The sequence below is a fragment of the Antedon mediterranea genome, chromosome 7 (assembly GCF_964355755.1).
Source record: "Antedon mediterranea chromosome 7, ecAntMedi1.1, whole genome shotgun sequence".
Classification (NCBI taxonomy): domain Eukaryota; kingdom Metazoa; phylum Echinodermata; class Crinoidea; order Comatulida; family Antedonidae; genus Antedon; species Antedon mediterranea.
In genome coordinates, this window is record NC_092676.1 from 21029383 (window position 1) to 21056543 (window position 27161).

General features: G+C 36.0%; 2 protein-coding genes across 3 annotated transcripts; both read left to right on the forward strand.

The window, feature by feature from the left end:
* Positions 1-1568: 1568 nt before the first annotated feature.
* On the forward strand, positions 1569-8162 carry LOC140055494 (uncharacterized). Its single transcript, XM_072100836.1, has 9 exons — positions 1569-1978; positions 2338-2438; positions 3018-3204; positions 3669-4640; positions 4751-4914; positions 5033-5205; positions 5389-5425; positions 5905-6217; positions 6873-8162. The coding sequence occupies exons 1-8, from the start codon at positions 1734-1736 to the stop codon at positions 6201-6203; spliced, it is 2178 nt and encodes a 725-aa protein (XP_071956937.1). The 5' UTR covers positions 1569-1733; the 3' UTR covers positions 6204-6217; positions 6873-8162.
* Positions 8163-8350: 188 nt separating this feature from the next.
* Positions 8351-27141, forward strand: LOC140054882 (uncharacterized). 2 transcript variants are annotated; one of them, XM_072099988.1, is made up of 8 exons: positions 8351-9923; positions 20615-20844; positions 21469-21572; positions 22181-22391; positions 23126-24050; positions 24478-24651; positions 24844-24880; positions 25203-27141. In XM_072099988.1, exons 2-8 carry the CDS (start codon positions 20618-20620, stop codon positions 25499-25501), a joined length of 1977 nt encoding a protein of 658 aa, XP_071956089.1. In that variant the 5' UTR covers positions 8351-9923; positions 20615-20617; the 3' UTR covers positions 25502-27141. The 2 variants fall into 2 exon arrangements, with proteins under 2 accessions (XP_071956089.1, XP_071956088.1); XM_072099987.1 differs by lacking the exon at positions 8351-9923 and adding an exon at positions 9991-10163.
* The last annotated feature ends 20 nt before the right edge of the window (positions 27142-27161 follow it).

Sequence of the window (27161 nt, forward strand, 5' to 3'; positions counted from 1 at the left end):
ATATTTTTTGTGAACTGATTACATTATTGTATCTCGGTATTTCACCTAATAATTTGTCAAAATAACAAATTAAAATCTAGTTCATTTTGTATACATACACTTTACATACATTACTCGTTCTGAATGGTATTAAAAAATATTTTTTTAAATTCCGGATTTTTTCTAACTCCGCTCAGTATAGCTTACATAAGTAATAGATATGTTCACGCTCAGCGTGGTCCTCACTCTGTTGTTTCATAAAACGTGGCCAATTTACACAGACGAGCGATAACGTGGCCAAAATAATTGTAAAGGCCAATTTAAAAGTAATACAAATATAGAAGCTTATGTTATTTCTTATGACCATTACACAAAACGCGGGGCGGGCGGACGATTTCCGCTCAGGACAGATACAGATTCTACGTGTGGGACAAGCTATGCGGTTTTCCGGTTACTCTCGCTAAATTTACCTTTAAGCCATTTTAAAAGCGGATTTATCGGACGTTAAAAAGTTTTGTATTTGGATTTTTTTTGGAAAATTATTGTTCAGATTTGGTAAACAAGCGGTGTATGGGTGTAATCCATAATGACCTGAAGTAAGGCTAAATATAGCAACAACAAACGCAGTATTTCGCAAACTTCGGTAATTATAAAATATGGTGTTTGTAATCAAAGGGATTTTTTTTATTTAACTTGAATAGACAACGAGATAGCATTTTAAATGAATTGCTTTGTGTATTGTTAACCAGTCTTACAAAACGTGTCATAAAAAGGTAGGCCTAAGGGTAATTTCATTGTCGCCACTTTCAAATAATACCTTTTCTGTATATATTTAGTAGCCTATATGCCTATATATATTATATCTAACGGCAATTTACTGAACAATTTAAATGCTGTGAGTATCAGTGGCTGGATATCAATGGAGATACAAATAAACTAAGCAAAAAGCTCAATCAAAACGATAAAATAAAACATCCAGAAAAACACTATAGCCCTAATTCAGAGAAAGTAGAGTACTTGGATATGACGGCGAATATAACGCAGACAATTGCTATATATCCAGTAGATTTGAAATTTATTTTATTAACATAATATAATATACTTCCCGAAGTTTCTTTGGATGGATGATGATGGATGATTTATGAAACCAAACACAATAAACATTTAAGATTCGGGACTTTCCCCAATGACGCAATTCACACAGTATTGATAGCATAATAATATCCGTCTGTTTTGCTGTAATTCTTTAAGTCTGGTATTAAGTAATGTTAACAATCCCAGATGCTGTAATGTTACTATTTTTAATATGCCTAATTCTAGTTTAAATATTCACCGTATTGCAACTTGAACATTAGTATTATTATTAAACTACAAGAGAAAGTTAGTAAAGATAGTGCGGTTACTGCAGTCAAGGTTTTCCATTGTAAGTAATGTTTTCCATTGTAAATAATGTTTTTTAACTTGTTACATAATTACTACTGTAAATGTATAATGCAAAGGTATAACGATATTTTAAGACATGACCCAGAGCATGTCAAAGCCCGATAATCATCCTGTATTTTTCAACAGGGAGCCTATATGTAGTCCTACTCTCGTTATGATAGACAAACGAACTAATTTGGTATGATCAATTGCATTAAAAGGCCCGTCTGAAAATGAGGCGTCATAATTTGAAGTAAATTGTTTCTCGTTCTATTAAATTCTAGCTTAGAGTAAAACAAAATCAGAACAAAATTTTATATTTTTTATAGATTATGACGCCTTTAAAAATCGTTTACTTCTGTTTACTTGCAATCAGTATGGTCAACGGAGTGTGTAGTATGCCTACAGGTCACAATTCTGGATCGGACATCCTAAATATCATTGGACCAAGAAATAATTGTTCATCTGTGAGACTGTGCGATCTTCATCATTATGAACTAGCTTTAACAGCGACTGAAATCAACAGGTTTCCTAAAGAGCCGATTTCATGTTATTTAAATAAAAATCAACAAATTAGGTAAGATTATTATAATATTAGTAAAAGGTTTTGCCCTACTCTGACGTTTGTACTTTATACTGGCTTGCTAGTGATCATGATGTCGTGGGTTCGAGCCGGACCCGAGAATTTTTGCGCAAGTAGGTCTACTCTCAATGTACTTAGTAGTACAAATTAGAGACTGACGAAATGGTACTTCACAGTATCTACAAACAATTACAGTTATTATATTATAGAGATATTGATAATCATAATAATATTGATGATGATTGATAATGATATGCTTATTATACATGTTTCGATTAATGAGGAATATCTTCATAGAGATTGATTTTTAAAAATAAACTAAACTACCTCAATATTGTATCATATTTTTACAGATACTACATTTGTCGCAAGTGCTCTGTGTGTGAACCGTTATCTGCTGTTCTTCTTGAATGTGGAAGAAAACACGATACAATCTGCTCCAATCATTCAAAAGGTAATTTCAAAACATAATTTTGTACTAAATAATTCTTACCTTAGCATTAAAATTCTGAAGTTGCTTTGATAGACTCGAGTTCTGGTCGCTAGGGCGGCCGGATGTGATGGAGGAGAGGAAGCTTCTTTAGTGGAAAAAAAACCACTATAAATTCACTTTTAATTTATCGCATTTTAGAAAGCAGTGGGAGGGGAAGACGGTTCGTCGGCTACGAGCCTTCGTCATTCCCCTCAAATATTCATATTATGCACATATAACCTAATCAATGTTTAATACCATAGAATATATTGTTAATTAAAGATGTATTGTCCCCCAAAAACATGACAAATTAGGAATAATTAAATTTGAATAGGTTATTTTGTAAAAAAAGTTTTCACTTATAAAACGACAAAATAAATGGCAAAATTCAACCAAACAATTATTGGCTGGCCAATTTTAATGTTTTTTGCGTTAAATTATATAGATACATTTTTTGGTCAAAGTGAATAACTATTCAAATGGCATATTCAACAAAAATTGTTTAAAGAATTATTTTTTTCAGGTGGAACAATACATTATTAAATATTGTTTTTTTAACAGTTGAGTCAAGAGGCACCGTTGCATCTTCAATAAAAAGCTTGTCCACATTGACCATCGAAGAAACAATCCCTGTGGATGCAAATACAGAAAATAAAGATAGTAAACGGTCGCTATATATCATTGTTACTGTTGGTGTAGTCTTTCCAAATGTGATTCTTGTATATTTCTATATCACGCTAAGGAGATGGTTAGTTATACTTTCTTATTTTTACTTTTATGTTGAAACCTGACATGCGAACGAAAAACAATCACTTTAGTTATAAATCTAACGTAAGCCTATGTATACGCTATGCAATGGTGGTATAATGCCATACAGACTGGAAAATAATAATGGTATTAAGAAAATATTGTCCAAAACGAAAAGATTTGAACACGAAAACTTTAAAGAAAATATACTATTAACTGACCGTTCAATGATGCGTACTATATTGCACGCTATGTGAGCCACAATCGTCTAATCAAATCACAGGAATTGTTTAATTACATAAGTTATAAATTCACATTCTTTTGACAAAATAATAGCTTCTTTCAAACGCGTCATGGATAGGTCTATACTTGATAAATATTTTGTTTACAGTATTATGAATATTTAAAATAACTATGATGTAGGCCTACGCAGTAATTTTGAATATCAAATTATTCCTCTTTCAGGAAACGTCTTTTCAAAAGAATTTGTGCAACAGCAAAGCTTACAAATGAATCCACTGTCAGCGTAATTCCCGCATCGTCTGAAAGAACATCAGTGGGAGTAACCACAACTTGCAATGTGTCTTTAGGAGGCACAGCCACTACTCCGATGACTATGATAACAAGCACTAAGAAGACATCATACAATCCATTCTGGCTTGAAATGAAAGCAACCATTGGACCAGAAGGTGGTGTTGTCAGTGACCCTAGATCTGGCGTGAACCTGATTATTCCACCCGGTGCTATTCCAGAAACTCACCCCAAACAAGAGATTATCGTCCGAGTTGCACTTAAACCATCTAATTTTGGGCTTAACCAGCAAAAGGATTTAACTCTGCTAGGACCAGTGGTTGAGTGTTTGTCGCCTGGTTTAGCAGAATTCAACTCTAATGTCACTTTGGTGGTGCCACATCGTGCTAAACTCAACCCAGACTGGAAGTTCCAGGTTCTACATTCCGAAGACAAGTACTCGGATCCCGTTTCCAAGTTTCGATGGACAGTAACAAGTTCTAATCACGATGCGAAACATGGTGTGCACTTTGAGGTTGACGAAAATTTCTTTAGGATCAAAACAAGTCACTTTACAACATACACATGTGCTGGGAGCTGTTCTAGAAAGGCGCCCTTGAATTTGCAGGTTGTGGTGTATGGGGACTATGTTCATATTGACGGGAGGAAACAAACAGTCGATCTACGGTGTTACGTCTGTGATACAATAAAGGATTATTCTCATACATTTCGTGTTAACGAGCGCAATGGTCCTCTGTGTGTACCACGACCAATCAACCATTTCTTTGACAAAAAGACAAAGAAAATTGAATTGTTTTTTCCAGAAGATGATTTTGGAACAGACTTCCAGTGGACATCTGAGACGTTTAACGATTCTCTTCCGAATTCAAGGGTAATTATCAATATTGATCAGTCACCATTAACACCGTTATCAGAATAAACATCATCATGATAAACATCATCATGATACACATCAGCATGCTCAACACAAGCATGATAAAAACCATCATGATCAACACCATCATGATCAACACCAGCATTATCAACACAAGCATGATCAATACCAGCATGACCAACACTAGCATGATCAACACTAGCATGATCAACACCATCATGATCAACACCATCATGATAAACACCATCATGATCAACAACATCATGATGAACACTATTATGATGAACACCAGCATGATCAACACCAGTATGATCAACATCATCATGATTAACACCTTCGTCATTAACACCATCATGATCAACACCATCATGATCAACACATATTGAACTCATTTTGCTAAGTTTATTGATTACACATTTATAAGAAATATCTTTGAAGCACGTAGCCCGATGTTGTTCAGAGGCGATTCCACATTACGAGGCCTTCACACTGAAACCTAAAGACGAGGGAACACGGGTCGACAGTTTAGAGATGACATTGAAAATTGTTGCGAATGGTTTAACAGAAATCATTGGTCCAATAAGGATGATTACAATGGTACGTTATACGAATAATATTGTAGTTGTTTGAAATCTATAAACTACAGTATAAAATCTAATTCATGGCAGTGTTAAACTAATGATATATTAAGTTGTAAGTACTCATTGTTAAACTAATAACGCAAATAGACAAAACTGAATGTGGAACCTTATTGATCAAATTAATGAATTTTTTATTTAGGATACTGGACGATCTCAATCACCAGCTAACTATACAGGTAGGCCTATGTGACATTAATTTAAAATAAGAAAATGTCACAAAAAATGTGATGACATCAGACATGATGATATCATAACACTACCATATTTGGGCATATCAAAACCATATTTGGGTACATCACACTTTTGTTCAAACTAGTTTAATTTAATGTCGTATGCACAGCTAATCCTTATATTTAAAATTTACATAAATGTGAAATAGTTATCTTCCTGTATAATGACGTTACTGTTCTAAAATCATATACCATGTATTCCCGTAGTGCATCCCGTATTGCGGGGATACCTAGAATTTTAGAACGGCGTAACCTTTTATGAAATGTATGCATATTTACATAATTATGATGCGGCGTTGATACTTCGAGGTATTGCTTCCAACGCATCTCCCTTTTATGTCTACACAAAATAGCATAAAGTAAAACTTTGCATCATTACATTATTGTATATAATAATAAAAATAATGTTTTTTGTTTAAATATAGATATTGTGAGTAACGAAACATTAAGAGAAATTTCACGAGAGATTCCCAGAGATAAGTGGAAAGATGTCTACCGCACATTACATGACTTTGCGAAGTTTGAAGGAAGCGCGAACATTGATATTGAAAATATCGAGCACAACAATCAATCAGAAATGGGAGAAATGAAATACCAGGTATTGATGCTATGGCGTACTAAAGCGGGCAGACAAGCTACGAAGACTGCATTAACGCAAGCCCTCAGGAGCTGCCAACTTAACAGTATCGCAGACGATTGCATCAAATTAGAGAGCACAATATAATTACATTCCATATTGTAAGCCTAGTTTATCGTTTGTGTTTATATTGTAAAGCTTAGTTCCCACTAGCGACGCGTAAGAAAATGCCCTTCCAATAATGTTGTTATCCCCGCCTGCGTAAAATCAAACCTACGATGTATTGCGTCGTCGGTTCCCATTTGTGATATTACGCAATACAACACTTTCCGTCGACACGTCACTGCGTTGCGTTCTAGTGGGAACCACGTTTTAGTACAGACAGACATGAACAGAACAGAACACATCTTGTGAATTGTTGTGACGACGTTAGGTTAATCCAGTTACCCCAAATAGGGGTGTTTTACGTGCTGTATACGGGTCGTCCCTGCTTAAACATTACCAAGACCTTATATTGATCATTTTGAATTAAAAATACAAACAGTGACCAAGCTAAAATTTAATTCAATCCATGTAAGCCATTTTGTAAATGTTCTTCATTCCCTTGTTCCGTTTATTACATTGTCTCCCCTACCGATACATTGTTTTATTGCAATTAGTCTACGTTATTAAAACACTTATATATACCAATTGTTCTATTCAAATAATTCTTTCTAGGAAATGTTCTTAGACATCAGTGTGTACAGTAAAAGCTTTTAATCACATCATGATGTAGGCTCATTTATTTATTTTTGTTTTTTTCCATAAAACTTACAGATACCAAACAATTGGGCGGCATTGGTTGATTGATTCTCTATACAAAGATAATAATAACAATATTATTCAAGTAATTTTCTTTTGGATGATCCAAAGTCAAGCTTTCGCTGGTCAACGACGCAGTTAATCGTGAGTGAGTCTCTGTGACCATGAGGAACCTCCATGCTGTGACTTGGACTTGTTACCATTAGATCTCGTATTTGGTATAGCGCCATCTATGGAACGTTCAGGTTTACCCAAATGGGATTGTCGGGGCCTCCTCTTTAGTAAGTTGTATAATTTTGGGAGTTCCAAACCGCCGTCTTCTCTGTTCATAGTGTTAGTTAATTAAATAACACTATGAACAGAGACGACGGCGGAGTCTGTCCATGATAACATTACATTTTTTGAATGCATTCTTACCGTAATTGTTTACCCTATTTAAAAATAGAAGTTTTGCCTGTGACGTCATTTATAACAATTGCTTCTCCAGTGAAGTGAATTACGACATTGTCGGGGTTTTCCGTAAGATTTAAATAGATAGCAAAATGTTAGATAGCAAACAATTAGATAGCAAATAATCGGAGAGGGTAGGGAGGGATGGTGCTGAAAGCGAAGCGAAAATCACTTGCCAGAGGGTCAGGTTGCCGCCAAGAGCGAGATTTACCGAAGCAACGGCGTTCTAGCGTAATTTGAGACCGTTTTAATATATTTTAGAGGCGAGTTTTTAAAGTGCAAAAAATACCTAAGAATATTAAAAGTTTGACTGACAGGTAAAAAAAGCTACGCCGATGAACGAATTACTAAAAATCGTAAAAAAATCCTCTTATTTTAGGGTAAAGTAGGCCTACGGATATTGCGCCTCTTTTCATCCATCAACGAATGTTCTCAGTTTAGAAAATTTGAGCGTATCTCAACATTGAATAATTGACAATAATTTTCAGTGACAAGTATTTTTATATAGGCAAAAAGTGTGCATCTTCGACTGGTAGTTGTTGATATCATTTAAGCCAACAAACGCGAAATTATTACTGGTCACTGATCCTACTTTTTAACTGAGAGGTATCAAGTGCATTTTGTTTAGTCCGTAGTAATTAGTACAGTCTTTTTGTTTATTTTTAATTCATTTATGTGTAAATTTACTTTGTATGGACCAGAGATTCCGAAATAAAAGATTGAATGAATAAAATAAATGAATAACCAAGAGGACGGCATTGTTCATTGTCCTCTTATTGATACCCAATATAATATGGTTTTACAGATTTTAACATAAAGATTCATCAATATAACTCTATATATCTTTATATTTTGCAAAGCACGCTCGTTGAGCTTGTGCACTTTTTGTGCTCATAATCAATGTACCATGTCCCGCATAACTGGCTCAGCCTATATATTGTGCCAGTTCTGCGGTACATATTATTTCGAAACCTGAACTGCACTGACGAGATCTAATAACATCGAAACAGTACTGTCTGCAGATTGGATATTACGCTCCTCTACTTTCTGCTATATATAGTATTTTGTTTTGTAGAGCACTCTTCAGTTCGAAACGGTGCATTTTTTGTGTGAATACTATTAGCATTTTGCAAAGCACGCTCGTTGAGCTTGTGCACTCTTTGTGTTCATAATCAGTGTACCATGTCCCGCATACCTGGCTCAGCCTATATATTGTGCCAGTTCTGCGGTACATTTCATTTCGAAACCTGAGCTGCACTGACGAGATCTAATAAGATCGGAACAGTACTGTCTGCAGATTGGATATATATATATATATCGAAACTTCACATAAACCATTTAAACGATTTGTTACGAAAATGACGTTCCAAAACACTATTTTACAATCCTACTTTTAAATTGTCCCGGCCCCCCGGCTGTCGTGTCTGTAGTGTCGTATTGAAAATTGCTTTGGGAATAATTAGAACCAAAATGCAAAATAAGAATTGTTATTATAATTATTTAGGAATTATAGCCATACTCACCTGTGGTGGCGCCAGGTTGGAATAGGTGAGGGAAGGGGGTTGTTGCTAGTACGTGAAGAAATTTTCGTAAATGGTTCACTACACGGGGTTTCGACGTGCGGAATGCATTTCATACACGTTTAAGATTTATTCATTGAAAATCAAGTTCTTTAATGAGGTAGAGTAACATATGTTAAAATCTGTAAAACCATATTATATTGGGTATCAATAAGAGGACAATGAACAATGCCGTCCTCTTGGTTATTCATTCATCATTCATTCAATCTTTTATTTCGGAATCTCTGGTCCATACAAAGTAAATTTACACATAAATGAATTAAAAATAAACAAAAAGACTGTACTAATTACTACTGGACTAAACACAATACACTTGGTACCTCTCAGTTAAAAAATGACCAGTTATAATTTCGCGTTTGTTGGCTTAAATGATATCAACAACTACCAGTCAGAGATGCACACTTTTTGCCTATTTAAAAATACTTTTATCACTGAAAATTATTGTCAATTATTCAATGTTGAGATACGCTCAAATTGTCTAAACTGAGAACATTCGTTGATGGATGAAAAGAGGCGCCATATCCGTAGTTCTATACTTTACCCTTTGATAGACTATGTAAGAGGAACGAAATAATCTAATTTTCATTAAAAATGTTTGGGTTTTATTTGTGGGAAATATTTGATTTGTTCAGCCAATCACTATGTTAAACAACCTCATTCATTCTAAACCGGGCGGTTTAGAATTAATGTTCTTTGCCTGTTGTGTTTTATATATATATATAATATATACATATATATAAATCCAAAGGCAAATTACTGAAAAAATGGCAATGCTGTGGATATCAGTGACTGGATCTCAATGGAGATACAAAAAAAAAGCGAAGAGCTAAATCAAAACGATAAAGTAAAAGTTAAAAACAGCCAGAAAAGTTAGCAGAGCTTTCGGGCAACACTAGCCCTCCATCAGTGCAAGTAAAGGAATTTGGATAACGTCATAGTATAAGAAATGGCAAGTGCTGCCTGGGTGGACAGGAATAAAAGAAATACAACAAAAGGAGACAGAATGGAGTCTGAATAAGAGTAGAAAACAAAGAAGGTAGTATATTATATATATAATTATTATACTGTTGGTTTTTCCATAAAACTTAAATAGATACCAAACGATTGGGCGGCATATATTGGTTGATTAATTCTCTTATACAAAGAAAATAATAACAATATTCATTCTTTTCTTGCGCCTAATTGGTTCTAAAAATTCCCGAAACTTTAATATTAGTCGACACTAGAAGCTTCACTGATGCAGCCGTGTACGGGACAAGCTGTAAAAGTAGGGATTGTAAGTAGTGTTTTGGAATGTAATTAGTGTTTTGGAATGTAATTTTCCTAACAAACAAATCGTTACAAATTAGGTAGTTTACTGGAAGTTTCGAATTACCGACTGCGATAAAGTACACTTTGAAATCCCGAAATTAAACCAGTGAAGAAATGTTGGACTTAACTATGGCAAACAGCATTTATTTGAAACTTCGAGTTTGCGACTTAAAGAAGGTTGTGCATACTAGAGTCTGTCCATGATAACATTACATTTTTTTAATGCATTCTTACCGTAATTGTTTACCCTATTTAAAAATAGAAAACTTGTCCTGTGACGTCATTTATAACATTACGACATTGTCGGGGTTTTCCGTAAGATCTAAATAGATATCAAAAAATTAGATAGCAAATAAGATAGGAATGCAAGGGCGATATTTACCGAAGCAACGGCGTTCTAGCGTAATTTGAGACCGTTTTAATATAATATTTTAGAGGCGAGTTTGTCATTTTTTAAGTGAAAAAAATACCTAAGATTTATCGTGACATTGTTATGTAATAAATATAAATATTGAAAGTTTGACTTGGTTTAGTGGCCAAGTATTATCAATAATTATTATTCTATAGAATGTTAAGATCAGGTAAAAAAAGCTAAGCCGATGAACGAATTACTAAAAATCGTAAAAAAATCCTCTTGTTTTTTCATTGCATTGCACATTGCATGAGGTTGTTTAACATAGTGATTGGCTGAACAAATCAAATATTTCCCACAAATAAAACCCAAACATTTTTAATGAAAATTAGATTATTTCGTTCCTCTTACATAGTCTATCAAAGGGTAAAGTATAGAACTACGGATATGGCGCCTCTTTTCATCCATCAACGAATGTTCTCAGTTTAGACAATTTGAGCGTATCTCAACATTGAATAATTGACAATAATTTTCAGTGATCAAAAGTATTTTTAAATAGGCAAAAAGTGTGCATCTCTGACTGGTAGTTGTTAATATCATTTAAGCCAACAAACGCGAAATTATAACTGGTCATTTTTTAACTGAGAGGTACCAAGTGTATTGTGTTTAGTCCAGTAGTAATTAGTACAGTCTTTTTGTTTATTTTTAATTCATTTATGTGTAAATTTACTTTGTATGGACCAGAGATTCCGAAATAAAAGATTGAATGAATGATGAATGAATAACCAAGAGGACGGCATTGTTCATTGTCCTCTTATTGATACCCAATATAATATGGTTTTACAGATTTTAACATATGTTACTCTACCCCATTAAAGAACTTGATTTTCAATGAATAAATCTTAAACGTGTGTGAAATGCATTCCGCACGTCGAAACCCCGTGTAGTGAACCATTTACGAAAATTTCTTCACGTACTAGCAACAACTCCCTTCCCTCACCTATTCCAACCTGGCGCCACCACAGGTGAGTATGGCTATAATTCCTAAATAATTATAATAACAATTCTTATTTTGCATTTTGGTTCTAATTATTCCCAAAGCAATTTTCAATACGACACTACAGACACGACAGCCGGGGGGCGATTTTTTTTTTCGTACATAAGTTGGGGACCCCCTCATGAAACGTCACAAAATAAACATGAATAATTCATCAGTTAAATTTTCTTGTTCCGTGTGCACCCAAGCGTATAGCAACAAGAAGTGATTACAGTAGTTTACACAAGTGCGGTACGATTCTAGGCCTATCTCCGCTGTGGTTGCCGCGTGCGATTTCATAATAGAATAGCGGCGTTTTGTGTGGATTGTCGAAATAATCAGCCTTTAGTTTATGGTGTGTTTAATATAATTTATTACTAAAGAATTACGTGTTAAAATTATAGTTTCTATTGATACTATTAGGCCTAATTACTATTCTCTAAACCCATGTCTATTCTAGTAGTAGCTGTGTTGGTGTGTGTGACGTGTGTGTTAGAGTCAGCAAAATTAAACAATAAACATTCAACAAAAATACATTTTTTATTCTCGTGGGTCTAACCTTCCCATCTCATGTGTTCATATACGCGCTGTTACCGTAGGCGTCCATCATAAATAAATTACAAATTTTGTAGATACTGATGTTCCTTTATTTATTCTCTGAACTATCTCTTGTATCTCTACAAATTACAGTATCATTAGCAACTTGAATAAACACCGTGAAAACTATAATAAAACAAAGATTAGCATTACAATGTAGGCCTAATCATATCATCATTGTACAGGCAGACAAGCACAGGTCTGACTCATGGGGCCGGGGAACATGGTACCCTAAGGCCTAGGGCTAGCTCTCAGCAATGAAGTAAAACTCAACTAATTAAAAATACAAGTCATAAGTTATAATTACAATCACATGAATAACCATGTGTAAATACCTTGTAGCCTATTTGGAGCCTATGGTAAAGATACTTTTAACAATGATTATCTCTAAACTTTATGTCATAAAATGTGTCTTATTCTCTCTTATCACTTTTTATCTATCTGAGCTCTAGAGGGCCTCCTGTAAGTAGGCTGCAGTTACACTCCCACCCAAATCATCTATGATTTAACCTAAACTTCCACCCGTGCCAGAATAAACACTAGCAATGCAAAACTGGAAGTACCTTAACAATATTTACCAAAACTATTGAAAGAATAAGTTAACAGTTTGTATTTTCTAAAATCAAGGTTAGTTTATGAATTGGCCTTTCCAAATATGTTGCGCGTTTCAACCGTTTTCCATCATTATCGATATTTGTGTCTGCAACAATTAACCTAACTTTTCTCACTAGTCCGTCCTCACTTGGCATTAATTCAGATATTCTGGCCAATTTCCAGTCTCCGCGTATCAAATGTTCTTCTTTTAGTAGTACTATGTCTCCTATCTCAAGGTTTCGGCGTACTTGGTTCCACTTAGCTCTCGATTGAAGGTTGGTCAAATATTCCTTTTTCCATCTTGACCAAAATTCATTGGCCAGAAACTGAACTCGACGCCATCTTCTTAATGCATATACGTCTTCCTTGACAAAGAACCCAGGCGGTGGAAAAACGATTTTCGATTTCATTGTGAGTAGCTGGTTTGGAGTTAAGGCTTCGGGTCCATGTGGATCATTTAGATTTTCGGTTGTTAGAGGTCTACTATTGACGATAGCCATCGTTTCGTACAGGAATGTACGGAGAGACGTGCTATCTAATCTTGACTTGTATTGATTAAGAATGGAATAGAGAACGTTACGGATTGTTCTTATTTGTCTTTCCCAAATGCCTCCCATATGACTGGCGGAAGGAACATTAGAAAAGAAGTTACAGTTTTGATCTGCTAGGAACTTTCGCACCTTATCTTCTTTAATCTCCTTAAAGGCCTTTGTGAGCTCATGTTGTGCTCCCATAAAGTTACTGCCTTGATCACAACGAAATTGACGAACATTGCCACGTATAGCAATGAAGCATCTAAGAGCGTTGATAAAGGCGTCTGTTGTCATGTCGTCGAGCATCTCTATATGAATGGCTCTTGATGCCATACATGTGAATAACAATCCATACCTTTTTAATTCTCTTCTTCCCTCCTTAACCAAAAATGGTCCAAAACAGTCAAACCCAGTATATGTAAACGGAGGGGTTGGTTCCAATCTTTCATTTGGTAAGTTTGCCATTTTTTGGTCTTGATTACGCCCACGTAATTTTCTGCATTGAACACACTTGTAGATATGGCTTGATACAGCTGAACTTATTCCAACTATCCAAAATCCATTGGATCTAACTGCATTGGTCGTAAAGCCTCTTCCTTGATGGGCTGTTTTCTCATGGTAGTGTTTAATTATTAAATGTGTTACATGGCTTCTTTTTGGCAATATTGCAGGATGTTTAACACCCATATCTAGAGAGGTGGCTCGTTTCAGGCGACCACCAACTCGCAGTAATCCGTCAACATCTACGTACGGGTCTAACTTCGCAAGATTGCCTGTGCACTTGGAAGATTGCTTGTAGAGTTGGTCGATGTCTTTTTTGAAGAACTTATGTTGGACCATTTTGATGATGGTCTTTTCAGCTTCGATTCTGTCTTCTACAGAGGTAATGGTATAATGATTTTTGGTTTTTCTTGTTTTGATGAATTTCTTAAGAGCGGCAACTCCTGTAACTGCTCTCTTATAATCGGAAAAACGTTCTACACGATTTAGCAAGCAATTTTCTTCAGTGGAATTTATCGCAAGCACGCTAGCTTGGTTTACTTCCGGATCGTTGGAAGATACGTCAAATTTTTGATTATTTTCCACTATATTTCCGCATTTCCAAAGGAGTTTTGGTCCTTGAAACCAGTTGGATGTCTGTAAGTCCTTTGCTCCAAGACCTCTTGAAGCATGGTCGGCTGGATTCTCATTCGTAGATATGTAGTTCCATTGTTCAGGATTTGTGGTATCTCTAATGCGTTGGACGCGATTAGCTACGTACACATGGAAACGTCTGGCTTCGTTTCTGACATAACCAAGTACTACCTTCGAGTCAGTCCAGAAGTAGTGTGCTGAATTTTTATATTCTAGTTCTTGATATAGAATGGTACTGACTTTCGTTGACAACACCGCGGCTTGTAGCTCTAATCTTGGAATACTAACAACCTTTTTGGGTGCCACTCGGGCCTTTGCCATTATCAGCGCACAGTGAATCTCAGAGAAGTCATTTTCAAGTCTTATATACGAGCACTGCCCATAACCAGAATTACTTGCGTCGGAAAAGTGATGAAATTCGACCTTTCTTTGTTGGAAATCTTTTGGTTTGAAGCACCTATTAATCGTAATGGTGGCAAGCTTTGGAAGGTCTAATCTCCATTTCTCCCATTTTGGACGAAGCTCCTCGGAAAGTTTTTCGTCCCAGTCTGTTCCCTCCTTGCACACTTCTTGCAGTATTTGCTTACCCTTGAGTGTAAATGGGGCAAGAAGTCCAAGTGGGTCGAAAATTGATGCTACAGTGGATAGAATTCCTCGGCGTGTCAATGGAGTGTCTTTCATGGTGATTCTAAATTGAAAGTTATCTGACTCGACGCACCATTGTATTCCAAGGGCCCTTTCAACTGGTAAGTCTTCGAATGATAGGTCTCGATCTACGGTTCCTTTAGCCTGTTCTGATTTTGGGATGGTAGACATAACGTCTCGTTGGTTGGAAATAAATTTATGTAGTCTAAGTGAGCCCTTTGCACACAGTTTTCTGGCATCTTCTATTAATTCAACTGCTTCAGGTACAGTTTCTACGCTCTTTAGACCATCGTCTACATAAAAGTTGTTCTTAATGAAGTTAACTGTCTCTGGTTTGTGTTGTTCGGCAAAGTGTTCCGCCATGTATTTTAGTCCGAAATTAGAGCAACCTGGTGAGGAAGCGGCTCCAAACAAGTGGACCTTCATTCTGTAATCTATGGGTTGCCTTTCGAGATTTCCATCTTCCCACCACAAGAAGCGTAGATAGTTTCTGTCATTCTGGTTAACATGAAACTGGTGAAACATCCTCTCTATATCACACATTATGGCTATGGGTTCTTGTCTAAATCTGCATAGTACACCTATGAGTGTGTTGTTTAGGTCTGGTCCAGTAAGAAGATGTTAATTCAAGGCTGTACCTTTGTAGTTAGCGGAGCAGTCAAAGACAACACGAATTTTGGTGGGTTTCTTAGGGTGGTAAATTCCGTGATGAGGTATGTACCATGCTGGCTCTTTTTGTATTTCATTTGCTGGTACTTTCTCGGCATCTCCATTTTGAAGTATTTCTGTCATAAATTTTTGATAATCTTCAAAGTACTTCTCATTCGTCAGGAAACGTCGTTTTAGGTGGTTCAATCGATGCAGTACACAAATTCTGTTATTCGGTAATACTGGCCTCTTTTTAAAGGGTAATGGCATTTCGATATGTCGGTCTTCATTGATATGGACTTCCTTTTTTAGAGTATCCATAAACTGCACGTCTTCTTGAGAGAGAACTGTGTCTCTTGTAACTTTCTCCGTGAAGTCGTACTCCAAGGCTCTTATTGCATCTAATGGAGTAACTATTTCTTTAACAGCTGTTTTTAAGACATAGTGAACTTCTTTGGTTGGTTCCGATTTCAAATTAGATTCGTACGTTAAGTGTAGATCGTTTGGAATTTCCTTCACCATTACTCTATGACTGTGACCGATTTTATCTTGAGGAACATAAGATGTCTCAGCTCCTCCTCCTACCACACTCCAACCCAATTGAGTTTTGATAGCGAATGGTTCATTTCCATTTCCTGAAATATGGTCTATGGGTGCCAGAGCCTGTGGAACGTTATACCCAATAAGCAACCCTATTTCACAGTTTTGTCTAGATGGTATCTGTTGACTTATCCTTTGTAGATGAGCATAACATCTCGTCTTTTCGGGTGTAGGAATATGTGATTGGTCAACTGGTATGTATTCTCTAGTATATGCCGTTGGTAGCTGAATTTTTGTTTCTTCAAAGAAACCTCTAATCATTAGGTTGTTATACTTCTTGCAAGATACGACTTCCCTTTTAGACGTCATCGTAGTCAATCTTAGTGTTGCTGGTTCGCAACTTGCACCAATTTGGTTTGCAGTATCTTCTAGCACAAAGGTTGTGTCGGATTGTGTGTCTAATAGGGCATATACAAGATGTTCCTTTTCAGGTTTATGTTCATTGGATATCCAGACGGGAACTATCATTGAAGACATTGTGTTGTTTGTGTTTCTGCGGACATTTTTGCAGTTTGAAGTCTTTACTGATTTTACCACTTCAGACTTAGCGTCACCATTCGGCCGAGTCTCGGCGTCAATCTCGTTAGCCTGATCTCTCTCCTTTACATTTGAAGTCTTTACTGATTGTACTACTTCAGACTTAGCGTCAACATTCGGCTGTGTCACGGCGTCAATCTCGTTAGCCGGATCTCTCTCCTTTACATGGAGACTTGTTGGATGTCTCCTTTGGCAAATTTTACAAATACTTTTCTGGTTACAGTTCCTTGACACATGGCCATGTTGTAAGCAGCTGAAACATAGACCATTTTGCTTGATGTATTGCTGTTTTTCGGTATCGGGTTTTCTGGCAAACGCTCTGCAGTCACTTAGGTGATGGTTATTCATTTTACACATGAAGCATGATGGCATTCCACTGATACTGGTGGCTAGCGTTTGAGATTGGTTTCGATATCTTGAACTTTTTTCTGTGAATTTTGTTTCATTTTCTGGTATTAAGGTAACAGGATCGCAAACAATTTCAGCTTCGGTCGTCAAAAATGTGGAAAAGTCATTGAATGTTGGATAACTACCCTTGATTTGCATAGCGCTCACTGCGTTTCTTCGCCATCTATTCACTAACCAATCTGGTAATTTTTGAAGAATTTTCCGGTTTTCTCTGCTGTCATTAAGAACTTCCAAGCCTTTCATTTCCTTCATTGCTATGTTGCATTGGTTCAGAAAGTCAGAGAGTCGCCTAAGGCCATTGTAATCTCTTGCTTGAATCCTTGGCCAGCTGTCTAATTTGTCTCTAAATGCTTCGGAAACTATAAATGGATTTCCATATCTTTTTTCTAAAACTGATTTAGCGTTTTCATAAGCATGTTCACCTTGTAGCAGAAAGTGTCCACTGACAACTTCCTTTGCTGGGCCTCCTATGTATCTCTTAAGGTAGTGAATTCTGTCTGCCTTAGAAATTCCTTTATTTTCGATTAAACATCTAAAGGATGCGTTCCAATCATAGTACTTAAGAGGATCGCCATCAAATATTGGTGGCTCTGGTGCTGGTATGCGGTTCATCCTGAAGGCTGAAGAAAAGGCTTCTGCTAAAGCGTTTAAGTCTGTGGTACTGCTAGATTGATTTTGAGGCATTGTCGATTGGGCTGTTGTTGCTTGTGTCTGTGTCATTAGAGGTTGAGGTTTGGTTAGGTTGCGAAACCTTAGTGCATGATCATTTGAGGTTTGGTGTGGGGTGGTCATAATTTCTCCATATCCGTTCTGAATTTCCTGTTGAATTGCATCAACTCGTGCATTCTCTACAGCTGCAGCTTGTTTAGCCTCTAAAACTTTGAACTCTGCTTCAGCTTTGGCATGTTCTGTTCTTTGCTGTGCTTCCCGCCTTATTTCTTCAAGCCTTGCTTCTGCTTTCTTAATTTCCATTTCAGCTTCCTTTGCTGTAAGGTCTGCTTTCTGTTTAGCCATTTTTTCAGCAAATTGAGCAGTTTTGTTGGCTGCAGCAGCATTCGCCACAGCTTGAGCTTTAATGCTAACAATAGATCGACATGAACTCCTTGATGCTGCAGATTTTGAGGCTTGACACTCCAGGGCTAATGCATGTGCCCTATCCATAGCGCTTGTTATACTAGCTTGGATGGAGTTGGTAATGGTGAGATATATGTTCTCATTCTCCAGGTGATCTTCGCGATGAATACCATCTCTATCTTGTGCATACAATTTATTCAATACGCACCAAGCATCACTATATTCCTTTAATGCAGCTTTAGCTTTGCATAATGCAGTTTGTATCTCAAATTCGTCGCTTGGAACATCTTCTAGTTCACTTGATGCTTCTTGAGCCTTTCTCTGAGTTTGAGTCAACAGTTTTACTTCAGTAGCAATGCTAATTGACAGGGCCTTAGCTGTAGGGCGTCTCTCACTCTGTTCTCTTAGATTCATTGAGTTTTCGTCAGCTAAGTTTTCACTGTTACCGTAGGCGTCCATCATAAATAAATTACAAATTTTGTAGATACTGATGTTCCTTTATTTATTCTCTGAACTATCTCTTGTATCTCTACAAATTACAGTATCATTAGCAACTTGAATAAACACCGTGAAAACTATAATAAAACAAAGATTAGCATTACAATGTAGGCCTAATCATATCATCATTGTACAGGCAGACAAGCACAGGTCTGACTCATGGGGCCGGGGAACATGGTACCCTAAGGCCTAGGGCTAGCTCTCAGCAATGAAGTAAAACTCAACTAATTAAAAATACAAGTCATAAGTTATAATTACAATCACATGAATAACCATGTGTAAATACCTTGTAGCCTATTTGGAGCCTATGGTAAAGATACTTTTAACAATGATTATCTCTAAACTTTATGTCATAAAATGTGTCTTATTCTCTCTTATCACTTTTTATCTATCTGAGCTCTAGAGGGCCTCCTGTAAGTAGGCTGCAGTTACACGCGCAGTTCCTTTGATTACATGCATATTGTTTGATAATAAAATAGCAGAATTAAAAAAATACAGTACACAAATTATACACATTCTTTATTCTTGTGGGTCTAAGCTTTCTTTGGGCTATGTCCAATGAATTACTACTTAGTGTAATGTCTTGCCTAGCTGTCGATTAGCCTCGACTCGACACATTTTGCATAGTGGTGTGCGTGTGTGTGTGAAGAAGAGTGCGCGAAGGCAGTCACGTGAATTGACTTAGAATCCTAGGCCTACTGTAAAAAGTATCGTATCGCAGTTGTGTAATCACTTCTTGTTGCTATACGCTTGGGTGCACACGGAACAAGAACATTTAACTGATGAATTATTCATGTTTATTTTGTGACGTTTCATGAGGGGGTCCCCAACTTATGTACGAAAAAAAAAATCGCCCCCCGGCTGTCGTGTCTGTAGTGTCGTATTGAAAATTGCTTTGGGAATAATTAGAACCAAAATGCAAAATAAGAATTGTTATTATAATTATTTAGGAATTATATCCATACTCACCTGTGGTGGCGCCAGGTTGGAATAGGTGAGGGAAGGGGGTTGTTGCTAGTACGTGAAGAAATTTTCGTAAATGGTTCACTACACGGGGTTTCGACGTGCGGAATGCATTTCACACACGTTTAAGATTTATTCATTGAAAATCAAGTTCTTTAATGGGGTAGAGTAACATATGTTAAAATCTGTAAAACCATATTATATTGGGTATCAATAAGAGGACAATGAACAATGCCGTCCTCTTGGTTATTCATTCATCATTCATTCAATCTTTTATTTCGGAATCTCTGGTCCATACAAAGTAAATTTAAAAGTAGGATTGTAAAATAGTGTTTTGGAACGTCATTTTCGTAACAAATCGTTTAAATGGTTTATGTGAAGTTTCGAGTGTTACGGTTATTAATACTGACTGAGAAAAAGTACACAATGTAAGGTATTGGAACCCCGGAATTAGGCCTGTAAGGAAGGTAGGATGGTTTATGAGTTCCACCGAGTGGCGCCAAATATATTTTCTTATTTTTTAGACGTTTGTTTGATCTCCGAGTTTGCCACTTTTGGAGAAGTATGTGTATGTCCATCACATGACGTCTGTTATTTTTACATTATTATTAGTTGTTTTCCGCTTGTATAAATACAAATATACACTTTTTTCTGTGATCTCATTTATAATAACACCTTCCAAATAGTGTATAAGTGAATTACAACATTACTGTTCATGTTTTTATACACCGTATAAAAGTTTTAAGCATTGCCATTTTTTTTACTGTGACAATGTGCGCTTCACATTTTATTTTTAGATTATGATGTCTTTCAAAATCAGTTGCGTCTGTTTACTTGTAATCTGTATGGGAAATAGATGCATGTCTAAACGTTACGACATCTCTAACTTAAGAGAAACATGTTCAACGACAAGCCAATGCGGTCCTCATCAATATGAACTAGGCTTAACAGAGACTGAAATCAACAAGTTTGCGCCGAAAGAGGCCAAGACATTTCCATGTCATTTAAATCGGAATCAACAAATCAGGTAATTTAGAAGAATTATCAAATTTATTTTATTGTATTGATGATTTTGTTATATTGTATTTATTCGTTTGCATAGCACCTCGCCACGAACAGAGCGAGAGAACAGCTGATATACTACTTGATAAAAAGAAAATGCATACGTTTAAATAGAGGCACCAACAACAGGAAGCATGTCCCAGATGCATGAGGAAAAGGCCACCAACTTTCCTTTACATAATAGTTTTGTTACAAAGAATAACAGTAGATAATATAATATTAATATACATAAAATGTATAATTTTAAGAAAAAAAAATGTTGAGTATATACTGTAATATATAAATTACCTCTAATGATTAAACCATTAGTTACGGCATTTTAGTTTACACCATGCTGCATCACATTTCATTTAAATATTTTTTTCTTTATTTGTTTTAATCCAACAATACAAATTTCATAATAACATTTTCATAAATTACTACCGGTAATGGCAAGAAAAGGAGGAGGAATTTAAGGATTTTAATCTCTTCCCCCCGCCCCACTTTTTTTAATCGAGAGTAATTGTTTAATGACATGGAATGGAACACCTACTCTGAAAAACATAAATACTTCAATTAATATGCGAGTTTATTTTATCGTTTATTGCAGATACTATATTTGTCACCCGTGTTCTGTATGTGAACCACCATTTACAGTTCTTCTTGAATGTGGAAGAAAACACGACACAGTATGCTACCCCAATCATTCAAAAGGTTATTAATTTTACCATTTGTTCTAATTTGATGCAAACACTCAACATATATATTCAACAAAAAATATGATAATAAATAGGACATAACCCAAGTAATTTTACCAATGAGAAGCGTGATAGCTCTTTTGCGTTCATTTTCATGAGAACTTGGTTAAAACGTGGTTCCCACTAGGACGCAACGCAGCGACGTATCGACGCAAAGTGTTGTATTGCGTAATCACAAGTGGGAACCGACGACGCAATAGTGCTGCAAACATCGCAGGTTTGATTTCACGCAGGCAGGGGCATCCAAACACAATTATTGGAAGGGAATTTTTTTATTTTGCGTAGATTGCGTTACGTTGCGTCGCTAGTGGGAACCAAGCTTAAGAAAAGCCCAGCCAAGAGAAGTATGCAAACGAATTAAATTGTTACGATGATCCGCCCTGATAATGATATGAGCAGCTCTGTTCTGCATCTTTTGAAGCTGATCGGACAGACCCTTACCACAATTTCGCAAACTAAATCACAATAATTAACGATTTGTAAAGTAAATTGAGTTTGGTTGTCAATCTTAATCAATCTCCATCTACCGCATTGTTTACCAAAATAAGTTTTTCTTTTTAACAGTTCAGCCGAGCTACATACCTAACCCTTCAACAAACGTGTCCCCAAAAACCATATTATATAGACAGCGTTTGCAAATAACTGCAGCCATGGATATACCGATCAATGAAGATAGTGAAAGTAATAATAGAATAAAATGGCGGTTGTGGATGATTATTACTCTTGGTATAATTATTTGCGTTAATGTGGCGTTGGTTATCATAGTGAGGAAACGGTAAGTGTATGACATTTAAAAAAAAAAAAAATTAATCCTTAAATGTATTATTCTTTAAGCGTGGTTCCCACTAGCGACGCAACGCAAGGACGTAACGCAACGTAAGTGAATTGACCAATCACAAGCGATGGCTTATTCGCATGTGATGTGTCTATAACTTCGCTTGTCATTGGTTAAAATGCTTGTTTGTTTGTTTGTTTTTATTTTTTGCTCATATAAAAATCAACAGTGGTACAGAAAATATATATACATCAAAAGTCGCAGACTTAACAAACAACAAAATCAGAACAAAGACAACAACAAAAAACGAGTAGGAGCAAAAGATAACCCTCTAAACCCGGAGGTTTGCGTTGCGTTTCGTCCTTACGTTACGTTCTAGTGGGAACCAAGCTTTAAAGCGTGGTTTCCACTAGAACGCAACGCAGCGATGTATCGACGCAAAGTGCTGTATTGCGTAATCACAAGTGGGAACCGAGACGCAATATAGTGCTGAAAACATCGCAGGTTTGATTTCACGCAGGCGGGGGCAAACACAATGATTTTTACGTTGCATAGATTGCGTTACGTTGCGTCTCTAGTGAGAACCAAGCTTAATGAACGGTGTTTTTAAACGCTGTTCATTAACAGATAATCAACACGTAAACAAGGACACTCAATAGCTGCTGTAACTGAAAAAATACCTGCGAAAGTGCACACAACCATTAATTTGAATACACTATATTATTACATTTCAGGAGTAGACGTCCTTCCAAAAGAACTTTCAGAAATGAATCAACGGTCAACGTAATTCCCGCATCATCTGAACAAACAGCCATAGGAGTAGACATACTCACAAACTGTAATATATCTTTAAGCACAACCACTCCGATGACTATGATAACAAGCACTAAACAGACATCATACGACCCATTCTGGCTGGAAATTAAAGCAACCATTGGACCAGAAGGCGGTGTTTTATGTGACTCCAGATCTAGTGTAAGCTTAATTGTACCACCCGGGTCTATTCCAGAAACTCACCCCAAACAAGAGATTATCGTCCGAGTTGCACTTAAACCATCTAATTTTGGGCTTAACCAGCAAAAGTATTTAACTCTGCTAGGACCAGTGGTTGAATGTTTGTCGCCTGGTTTAGCAGAATTCAACTCGAATGTCACTTTGGTGGTGCCACATCGTGCTAAACTCAACCCCGACTGGAAGTTCCAGGTTCTACATTCCGAAGACAAGTACTCGGATCCCGTTTCTAAATTTCGATGGACAGTAACAAGTTCTAATCAAGATGCGAAACATGGTCTGCACTTTGAGGTTGACGAACATTTCTTTAGGATCAAAACAAGTCACTTTACAACATACACATGTGCTGGGAGCTGTTCTAGAAAGGCGCCCTTGAATCTGCAGGTTGTGGTGTATGGGGACTATGTTCATATAGACGGGAGGAAACAAACAGTCGATCTACGATGTTACGTCTGTGATACAATAAAGGATTATTCTCATACATTTCGTGTTAACGAGCGCAATGGTCCTTTGTGTGTACCACGACCAATCAACCATTTCTTCGACAAAAAGACAAAGAAAATTGAATTGTTTTTTCCAGAAGATGATTTTGGAAGAGACTTTCCGTGGACATCTGAGACGTTTAACGATTCTCTTCCGAATTCAAGGGTAATTATCAATATTGATCAGTCACCATTAAAACCGTTATCAGCAACATCAGAATAAACATCATCGTGATCAACATCATCATGATCAACACAAGCATGCTCAACACCTGCAGCATGATCAACACCAGCATGATCAATGCAAGCATGATCAATACCAGCATGATCAACACCAACATGATCAACACCATCTTGATAAAAACCATCATGATCAACACCATCACGATAAACACCAGCATGATGAACACCATCATGATGAACACCATCATGATAAACACCATCATGATCAACGCCATGCATGCTCAACACCATCATGCTCAACACCATCATGCCCAATACCATCATGCTCAACACCATCATGATCAACAACACCATCGTGATCAACACATATTGAACTCATTTTACTAAGTTTATTGATTACATATTTACAGGAAATATCTTTGAAGCACGTAGCCCGATGTTGTTCAGAGGCGATTCCACATTACGAGGCCTTCACGCTGAAACCTAAAGACGAGGAAACACAGGTCGACAGTTTAGAGATGACATTGAAAATTTTTGCGAATGGTTTAACAGAAATCATTGGTCCAATAAGGATGATTACAATGGTACGTTCAATATTATACCTCTATTATTGTAGTTGTTTAAAATTAATCAAAAAACTGTTTACGAATTCCTGACAGTGTTAAACTAATGATATACTAAATTTGTTGTACTTATCGTTTGTTAAAGTATAAAGGCAAATAGACAAAACTGAATGGGAACCTTTAATTGACTAAACTAATACATTTTTTATTTAGGATACCGGACGATTTCAACCACCAGCTCACTATACAGGTATTTGACATTAATTTAAAATGAGAAAATATTTGCTTTTTCAAACTGCGCTTGACTGTCAACACATTAAGCTTTGTCTACACTATCAAACTTTATGTGATGTGTCCATATATAGACATGATGATGTCATAACACTCCCATATTGCGGAGGTACCTAGAATTTTAGAAGAGCGTAACCTTTCATGGTATCTATGCATATTTACTAATTATGATGCGGCGTTGATGTTTTGAGCGCGTCTACACAAACTAGCATAAAGTAAAACTTTGCATCATTAACCTATTGTATATAATGATAAAAATAATGTTTTTTGTTTAAATGTAGATATTGTGAGTAACGAAACATTAAGAGAAGTTTCACGACAGATTCCCAGAGATAAGTGGAAAGATGTCTATCGCACATTGCATGATTTTGCGAAGTTTGAGGGAAGCGCGAACATTGATATTGAAAATATCGAGCACAACAATCAATCAGAAATGGGAGAAATGAAATACCAGGTATTGATGCTATGGCGTACTAAAGCGGGCAGACAAGCTACGAAGACTGCATTAACGCAAGCCCTCAGGAGCTGCCAACTTAACAGTATCGCAGACGATTGCATCAAATTAGAGAGCACAATATAATTACATTCCATATTTCAGCTTGGTATAATTTGACGACGTGTCTAATAGGCTACAAACAGGAAGTCCATGAACAGGGAACCCACAATCCTCAAATCAAATGGCAAGATTCTACTTAAGTGTGTTATAACTTTATCATTATGTAGTCCACCCTTCACAACCCAAACGACATGTCACAATATTGTACACTTTAACACATTATTATTTTTGTATTGTATATTACCTGTATGATAGATAAAACTAAGACTGAAAGGATCCTATCATTGGTCGTCCAGTGCCCACTTTGAAACAAGAAAGTGCATAAAGCCAATCATCTGAGGCAGATACTAGATGCAGTCTTTCAAGAACATGTCATTTTTTAATAGTCGAGAAAGATTATTTAGGGGGTTAGGTTTAGTATATTTAGGAAGTAGATCAGCTATCTTGCAATTCTTTATAATAACAAATATTATTATCATGATTTCTGTCTCAATTGCATAGAAAAAAAAAATAATACTCCCTTGTCCCATCCAACTCTACTAACCGGACCAACGTTGCTTATTCGGTGATCTGACGTGAACCAGTGTTTCAACGTGGTAAATGTTTAAACCTGTTATGTATAGCAGCCTGGTAATGATGTGTATTAACATTTTATAAATATTAACGCTAAATTATAAACAATTCTCGACATTTTGCTCAGATATATACGTACCCATACCAAAACAATATCCATTTCAAATAAAAGTGACATATTTCAAATGTGACCTGCTCTGGCAAAGTGAAACATAAGTCGAAAATTAAAATGTTTCAGATTTGTATTCTATCTGGTAGGAAATGTAATATCCTTTACAATTATACGAAACTTAATATTTAACAATATATAATATATAAGGGGATCTTGAGATATTGTACATTATGTCGAAGCATGTATAAAGAAATACAAATAACTATAATAACAATAATCGTTATTTTTATAACCTACGGTTATAAAATTAACTATTACATTTTATATACAAATAACAGTTTTGAGAAAATCATGATTGCATGTAAATTAATGTTGGTTAATCTAATTGTGTATACTTTATAAGTATCACACATTCACAAAATATGATACAACGAAATGTTTTTTTTTTTGGGTGGATATTGATTACCTTACTGTGCTATGCTATGTTAAGTACATACTTATGTTTCTTTTAAGCACTTACTTAAAATGGTAAAAAAAGGGGTAAATTAATATTTTTTACACTGAAAAATTGTATTATTCTTTAAAATAACTTAGGCCTAAACTAATGTATACATTAAATTAAGTTATATAACATTACATACCATTTCTTGAACTACTGGATTTAAGTACATTCTTAAAAGTGTACTAAAACAATTTAAGATAGCCTTTGTGTACGGTTTATTAACCGGTCAATTGAATTATGTCGAAGCTCAATGTGTGATCTTAATTTCATTTAATCCATGTCTTGTTTTTATACTATATTTTGATAATTAAATTTTAATGAATATTATAATTATTAAGCGTTTCAGTGTACTGGTATTAAACGGCCCGGTTTTGGCCATGAAATAGGCATACTAATAAAAAAATAACGGATATTATGAACTCAAAGGTCCTTAACCTAATAAACGGCTTGTTAAACCTATAAAACATGGTAAAGATCAGAGACTTTAATAAACATTT

Bases quoted from the DNA above. Each gene is read 5' to 3' on its own strand.
- LOC140055494 (XM_072100836.1), top strand. From the start codon at position 1,734: ATGACGCCTTTAAAAATCGTTTACTTCTGTTTACTTGCAATCAGTATG. The intron at 4,915-5,032 runs GTATGATCAACA...CACATTTATAAG, and splicing joins CACCAGCATGATCAACACCA to AAATATCTTTGAAGCACGTA. The intron at 5,206-5,388 runs GTACGTTATACG...TTTTTTATTTAG, and splicing joins CAATAAGGATGATTACAATG to GATACTGGACGATCTCAATC.
- LOC140054882 (XM_072099987.1), top strand. From the start codon at position 10,125: ATGCAGCCGTGTACGGGACAAGCTGTAAAAGTAGGGATT. The intron at 22,392-23,125 runs GTAAGTGTATGA...ATTACATTTCAG, and splicing joins GTTATCATAGTGAGGAAACG to GAGTAGACGTCCTTCCAAAA. The intron at 24,051-24,477 runs GTAATTATCAAT...ACATATTTACAG, and splicing joins ATTCTCTTCCGAATTCAAGG to GAAATATCTTTGAAGCACGT.